A 7,414-nucleotide genomic window follows, 5' to 3' on the forward strand; every position below is an offset into this window, starting at 1 on the left:
GGCTAGAACGTAAAAAAAAAAAAAAAAAAAAAAAAAAGTACGCATGAATGGGAAATGCAAAAATTGGTCAGCGGCACTTCGCATTGTGTTCCAACTGGGCGATGTTTGTTGCACGCATGGGGGCTTTCCATTTTTTGGCTCCATGGCACATAATGGTCCCCATTTAGGGAAGAGGCGGGGAGGGCGCGTTTTTTTCCACCACCCCCGTTTTTTTTCCTCCGGGGAAAATCCTCACCGTTTAGCTTTGCTTGTGAGAAGAATGACTGCCCTTCCGACGGTGCTCTAAGCGTTACACAAGTGTGTACGCGCGGGGGATGAAGGGACGCTGGCGATGGGTTAAGCTCGGTGGGGCAAACGCCAAATGCTACGTAGGTGTCGAGCAGGCGGGCTTTCCATGCGCTTTCTGCCTTTACGGGAGTCCACAAAAGAGAACCAACTACAAATCGCAAAACACCAGGGTATCATCACCGAAAATGCAGGAGCTCTACTTTTCCCAAGGGGAGCCGAAAACATGGAGCACCGCAGCAGCGATATATATATATATAGCAGAAGGGTGACAGAGGGACGCCCATTGCGCCACACCCCTGTACATATATTTCATACAGCGGGACCACCGTGCGCAGTTTGTAGCAAAACCACGGGTGCGTACTTATTTTTTTTACCAGTAAAAAAAATAAAATTAAAACCTTTTGAATGATAACCATTCGAGGTAGGCTTCCCCTCGTTGTTGATTTTTTTTTTTTTTTTTTTTTTTTTTTTTTGTTGCTACATCCCTGCGTGGTTTTAAGTGTTTTTCTCTCAGGTGCCACTTTGCTGCCAACTTTGCTGTGGTATTTTTTTTTTTTTTTGTGTCACCACGGTATCCTTTTTTTTTTTTTTTTTTATGCCCTTTTGGGATTAAATAAGTTTTTTTTTCTCTCTCTCCATCTGCGCAGTCATTGTGCATGTTTCCCTTCTCATCTATATAATAACTTTGTCATTGCGTTGGCCCTACCACTTGATCAACTTCGCGCTTCCCCAGGGGGTTACCTCTCCAAATCAGCGCAGATAGAAAGTACTGCCCCTTGTGAGGAGAAGTACCGCGACCAGCGTCCCCAAGGAGAGTATTCCCTCGCGTATCCGTCAAGGTAAAGTGTGACGCTGCCCCGCATACATATGTGTCCGTGCGTCCGTGCATGCGTGCGTACAATACCGACAAGTGGTGAACACAACATCGATTGGTTAGGTGCCCACTGCGCCTCCGTTAGTAAATTGCTCTTTTTGCCTGTTACCCCATGCAGATGTTGAAGAATCCAGGTGCAGTCCTCGTGTTCAAGCCAAACACGAAGAGGGAGGAGGGTCGCAAGACCCAGTTGTCCAACATACAGGCGAGCCGCGCAGTGAGCGACATCGTGAAGACGACGTTGGGCCCCATGGCGATGCTGAAGATGATGCTGGACCCACTGGGAGGCATAGTCATAACGAACGACGGAAATTCAATACTGAGAGAAATAGACGTGGCGCACCCCGCGGCCAAGTCGCTCATCGAGTTGAGCAGATCACAAGATGAGGAAGTAGGAGACGGTACGACATCAGTGGTTATCCTGTCGGGGGAGTTACTAAGCATAGCAGAAATATTCTTGAAGCAAAAAATACACCCAACCATAATTGTTAATTGTTATATGGATGCACTGAACAAGGCGGTGAAATTTTTAGATTCTATATCGATTCAGGTAGATGTAAATGATGAAAAGAGTTTACTTAAAGCAATTGATTCATGTCTGAGTACCAAGTTTGTGAACAGGTATAACAAAATGGTGAGTCATTTAGCTCTGCAAGCAGTACAGTGTGTGAAGGTAGAATCCAATGTCATGGGAAAAAAAGAAATCGACATTAAAAGATATGCAAAAGTAGAAAAAATTCCTGGAGGAGATATCACAGACAGTTATGTATTAAAAGGAGTTATGCTGAACAAAGATATTGTACACCCTAAAATGAGAAGAAGAATTGAAAACCCAAGGATCCTTCTTCTAGATTGTACTTTAGAATATAAAAAGGCGGAGAGTCAAACGAATGTGGAAATACTCGATGAAGAGACATGGAATCAATTGTTGTTACAAGAAGAGATAGAAGTGAAAAAGTTATGTGAACACATCATCGACAGCAGATGTGATATTGTGGTTACAGAGAAAGGAGTATCTGATTTAGCTCAACATTTTCTCGTTAAAAAAAATATAAGTGTTATTAGAAGAGTGAGGAAAACAGATCTGAATAGACTTGAAAGAATTAGTGGTGCTACCATTGTTAATAGGTGTGATGAAATTGTGGAGAGTGATATCGGTACCAAGTGTGGTTTATTTGAAGTTAAAAAGATTGGTGATGATTATTATGCTCATTTTGTAGAATGTGAGAACCCACGAGCATGTACCATTTTGTTAAGAGGATCAACGAAGGATGTTCTTAACGAAGTTGAAAGGAACCTTCACGACGGAATGAATGTGGCGAAGAATATCATTATGGAAGGGAAACTACTTTATGGAGGTGGGTGTACTGAAATGAGAGTAGGACAACACCTCATCAGTCAAGCTAGCCAATATGATGATGCTAGAAAAAGTATTATGGAAGCTGTGGGTTCTGCCTTGGAAATCATTCCGAAAATTTTGGCCCAGAACAGTGGAGCCAATGTTGTAAAAACTATTAACGAGCTCAGGATAAAACATGAGACTGCTGGTGGAGAGAAGTTTGGGGTCGATGGCATCACTGGGGAGATCATTGATGTGTCCACGAAAAATATTTGGGACCTGCTTGCTGTGAAGAAGCAAATATACAAGAGCGCCATCGAGGCCGCGGCCATGATTCTGCGCATCGACGACGTGGTCAGCGGAATCGGCAAGGAGGACAAGCTGCAGAAGCCCGTGCAAAACGAGTTCGAGTAGGGCTCTGCACGTGCGTGCCGGTAAGAAGCTGGTCGTTCGCGCCGCACTGTACACACCGCGTGGACGCCGCACTTGTATACACACCCTTTCTTGTAAAAAAATTAATAACGCTGTGCGCATTTTTTTTTTTTTTATACAATCCCCGCTCTTGCGCGGACAAACTTTTCGCTCGACTCGAGCAAGTCACAAAAAAAAAAAAAAAAAAAAGTAATTACGTGGATGAGCATAGCTGACGTTACGGCAGAGCAGACGTTACGGAAGTGCGTCCTCGCCGCTTATCGCTTATCATCGCCGCTCACCGCTCATTCGCGCCAAGCAGGTGGTGAGGACGTTGAAGCAGTTCGCATTGAGGTGCGTGTCTCCGCCGAAGGGCAGGCGGATGTTGAGTCTAGTGCACGCGTCGATCACCTTATCCACAGTGACCCCATACTCCTCACTTAGCATGAAAATGGTCTCCGGGGAGTAAAAATTAATTATGTCCACAGGGTCCGCCATATTACTATACTCAATGAGAGTCACAATGTCCTTGGTCGTTAAATAATGACTGATCAATTCATTTGTGTTAACGAACTTGTGAACAATAATATCCCTGTTGATCGAATTGCCATACATGAGGAATTCAAATTCATTTTTCTTCAAAGCTTCCACCTCTTCCTTCCTCCTTTTCCTATACCTATTTATATTGTACGTAGTTTCACTAGACACCTTACATATAAAATCTCCAATGAAGTCTAGAGGCAAGCTGTGTTTAGAGTGAAATTCCTGTATGGTTTCTTGTAGTCCTCCAAATTTAAGAACTTCCCGTCTGCACTGTTCCTCCTGCTCTTCCTGCAACTGATTTTCAAATGATGATGCGGTTGAGGACTCGACGTTTTCTTCACTTCCGAATCGAACGACTTGATCTGGTTGTCTTTCATTTTCTTCCAAGGTGAAATTTTTTTTGAGTTTTTCCGCCATGGATATTTGCTCACTGATGTTGCAGTCGTTGACGATGGGCACCTTGGAGAGGTCCTCCTCGTCCCCTGCTGAGCCACCTTCACCGGGGCGTTCCCCTGCTGAGCCATCTTCACCGGGGCGTTCCCCTGCTCGGCGATGGTAACCGGGGCGCTCCTGCTCTGCCACCTCCGCGAACCTCTCCGTCGTGTCAATACGCAGGTAATCCACGGGGTCGTTAATAAAATTTGCTATTTCCATGGCGGCATCCAGCTGCTTTATTTTCGACTCGGTGTCTCCACAGCGCTCATTCTCCTTAAACTCCTTTAGGTTTTCTTTTAGTTTATCTAGCCTTATGTGGGAGAGCACATGTTTTTCCGGGTTCTTCAAAATTGTCCTGATGTCGTACTCGTGATTCTGCCTTATGCGCATAACGTCTTGTAGCCTCATTTTAATTTCTTTAATGGAACCGAAGGTGGGGTATCCCCTCTTCCTCAGCTCGTCTCTCACTTGTGCTTCGCTCATTTCTTCAATGTCCTCGTTTTTTATATGCACGAACTGGGACGACACGCGGTTGAAGAAGAGCTTCCTGTTGATCAGTTCGCCGGGTGCTGACTTGCAGGTGTTTCCGTCGGCGGCACTCCCGGCGCTGTCCTCGGACGTGTCTCCACTTTGGCCCCGCCTCTGCACTTGTGTCTGCCCTTCCCTCTGCCCTTGCCTCTGCATCTCATTGTAATACTTCAAATTTTCAACATTCTCGTCGCGCTCGATTTTGTTCTCCCTGCGCCCCTGCTCGTACAGCTGCAGGAAGGCCTTCTCCTTGTCCTTGAGTTCCTTCACCACAGTGTTGTCCTTCATTATCCTCTTAAACGCAGCGTCGACTAGTTTTCGCTCGTCTGCCGACTCGTCCTCCGTGGACTCGATGTTCTTCATCCTGTCCAGGTCCTTGGCGGAAAATTTAAAATGGAATTTGTCAACTCCGCTGTAGTCCCCCCAGGACAGGCGCCTCAGGATTTCTTTGTTTTCCCTTTCCTCGTGCTCCTCGAGCAGTTCATCCTGGGGGGGCTCCGTAGCCCCTGGGGTGCTGCTAGGCGGCGCCCCATCCGCACTGGCCCTATCTGCTGTGCTGACATGAGCAGTGGACCCATCCGCAGTACGGCCATCTGCAGCAGACCGATCTGCTGTGCTGACTTCCGCAGTGGGCCGATCCGCGGCACCGCCAGGCGGAGCCTGCGTAAACATAAACATGTAATCCTGAATCTTCTTCTCCACGGCGTCGTTGGGGGTGAAGGACTTTTCAATCTCCCTCTTCATCTTCTGCAGGTTGAGCTTCCTCGAGCTGTTAATGACTCTCTCGTTTAGCTCGTACATGTCCTTCTTTTCGTTCCCTTCATACTGCCTCTTTTTTTCATGTGCGCTTTCTTTAAGAATTTGCACCAAGCGATTGTACTCCTCCAGCATCTTCTCTTTGTCTAGACCAGCTAGCTGTTTGCTGTCCATCGTCTCGGCTTTCTTCAAATAGGAGTTGGCTAGTTTGGACAGGTGCGCTTCGTACTCTGGAGTGTCGACGTTGAGCATGTCTTTGTTTCCATCGGGGTTGCTTTCCTTCTCTTCCCTCTCCTCAACTGAGTTGCTGTTCTCCCCCCTTGACTCTTTTTTTTTTTTTTTCCTTTTCTTCTTCCTCCTCTCGTCTTGGTCATCTTCCACGTCATCCCCGTCGTCGTGCCCAGGGGAACTGGGGGACAGGGCTTCCTCACTGGGGGGCTGCAGCTGCACGTGGGGTTGGCCTCTGCTCGGGGCGTCCTCTTCGCCCCCTCCATCTGCGCCACTTCCACCCGATTGGCTGCTTCTTGCACCCGATTGGCCGCTGCCCCCATCTGAGGGGTCCAGGGTATCCTGACCGAGCATGTACAGGGGGGGACTCATCCTGAGGCCGTCCGCGCCCTCCTGCTGGGAAGCGCGCACCGTAATTAACATGTTGGTGTCTCTTTTTTTTTTAGCAAGAATGAACTTTTTTTTCTTCCTCTTTATGAGCGTTATATGTTTCATGTGGATGCTGTTCGCAGTGTTCTGCTTCTCTAGAGAGGAGATGTAACCAAGCCCTTTGTCATGCAGAGGGTTCTTCTTTATCACCCCACCACTTTTCTTGAAGAGCGCATGCAGTAGATCCAGTACACTACAATAGAGTAGAGCTAAGCCAATGTACATCCTCTTCATTTTTCTTAAGAGGGTCAACAAAGGAGTGGAAGTCCTGATATGTCCTCCATTCTACGCAGTTCCGTTGAGCGAGCCAGTGTGTTTTGTTTTGTGACCCGGGTTGTGTGGGGTGTTTAAGTCCTGTGGCATGTTGCACCAGCTTGAGGCATTAGCCAGGACGTACTAACGAAGCAAGGAGCATACAAGCAGCAACATGTTTGCATTACCACAGGAGAGAGATCACCCCATCGGGTTTTCCTTTTTCCGCGGGGTCCTTTTTACAATGTGTACATTCTGCTACACTTTACACAGTCGGCGTCACAGCCAGTCAGCTAATCGTTTTGCTTATCTTTTTTTTTTTTTTTTTTTTTTTTATGCCCACTTACGAGAGTATAACAAACGGCACAGAGGAGGAAACGACCAAATTGTCAATTCGCTTCTACCCGTTGCAGGTGTATATACGCGAGGAGCAACTGCATGGACGGAGATAAATCAACCCTTTGCCAACGTGAACGCGAACGAGAACGTGAACGATAAAGCGAACAAGTAGAGAATGGGTCAGCAAAAATGTGTCATTTGACGGAAAAGCACAAAGTAAAACTGTTAGGTAAAACCGCAAGGTAACACGCTGCGCAGAAGAGCAAAAAGGGCATAGCAAATCTCATACTCGACTTCTCTCTCCCCCCCTACGTGCGCCAAAATGAAGAAGGCCGCGTTCTTCTCCACGCTCAAGTACGTCCGGGTCCCCTCCCCGCTGACCGTGAACAGGAACATGAGACGAGTGAGTTACACGAAGGGCGAGCGGCGAGGCGCGCCGTGACCGCGTTGCTAAACTTCCCCAAGAGGGGCCTGCAAAAAACGGTTGGCCCGCACGAGCCTCAGCACGTGAACATATTCGTCTGCAGATATGCATGAAAATGTTCGCGTATATATGTGCATGAGAGTACACCCCTGTCTCGCTTTCCCCCACCCCCAGTTCAACATGGCCGAAAACGACCGGAAGATCTTCTTCTCCTTTAACCTGTTTTCCGTCTTTCTGTTCACGCTGCCAATAGTTTACCTGGCCAAGGTAAGCCAAAATATGCCAACAGCTAGCTGCAAGTCGGGAAGACCTGCACCAACTCGATTATGTGTGCCACCCACCAGTAGGGAAGCAATTACACAAAGTGGCGAACGCATGCCACACACATAGGGACAGTCCAGACAATTTTCTGTGTCACCCCCGGTGCGGCCCAAGTGTGCATTTCTGTGCCCTACAGTTGGTGAAGTGGCTAGCTTTTTTTTTTTTTTTTTTTTTTTTTTTGTTCTCCCCACCAGAAGCAACAGGGTATCCAGCTGGCCCAGAGGACTGCAAGCACGCGTGCTGTATG

At 47.4% G+C, this 7,414-nt stretch overlaps 3 protein-coding genes across 3 annotated transcripts; 2 read left to right on the forward strand and 1 right to left on the reverse strand.

Moving 5' to 3' along the window:
• Nucleotides 1-1,274: 1,274 nt before the first annotated feature.
• Nucleotides 1,275-2,915, forward strand: AK88_02342 (T-complex protein 1, gamma subunit; the record flags this gene model as incomplete). The annotated part of the gene is made up of 1 exon (XM_012479973.1): nt 1,275-2,915. The coding sequence occupies one exon, from the start codon at nt 1,275-1,277 to the stop codon at nt 2,913-2,915; it is 1,641 nt and encodes a 546-aa protein (XP_012335396.1).
• A 285-nt stretch (nt 2,916-3,200) lies between these two features.
• AK88_02343 (uncharacterized protein) lies at nt 3,201-6,065 on the reverse strand (the record flags this gene model as incomplete). The annotated part of the gene is made up of 1 exon (XM_012479974.1): nt 3,201-6,065. One exon carries the CDS (start codon nt 6,063-6,065, stop codon nt 3,201-3,203), a length of 2,865 nt encoding a protein of 954 aa, XP_012335397.1.
• A 679-nt stretch (nt 6,066-6,744) lies between these two features.
• AK88_02344 (uncharacterized protein) lies at nt 6,745-7,236 on the forward strand (the record flags this gene model as incomplete). Its single annotated transcript, XM_012479975.1, has 2 exons — nt 6,745-6,825; nt 7,021-7,236. 2 exons carry the CDS (start codon nt 6,745-6,747, stop codon nt 7,234-7,236), a joined length of 297 nt encoding a protein of 98 aa, XP_012335398.1.
• Between the last annotated feature and the right edge of the window lie 178 nt (nt 7,237-7,414).

Source organism: Plasmodium fragile, assembly GCF_000956335.1.
Source record: "Plasmodium fragile strain nilgiri unplaced genomic scaffold supercont1.22, whole genome shotgun sequence".
Taxonomy (NCBI): Eukaryota; Apicomplexa; class Aconoidasida; order Haemosporida; family Plasmodiidae; genus Plasmodium; species Plasmodium fragile.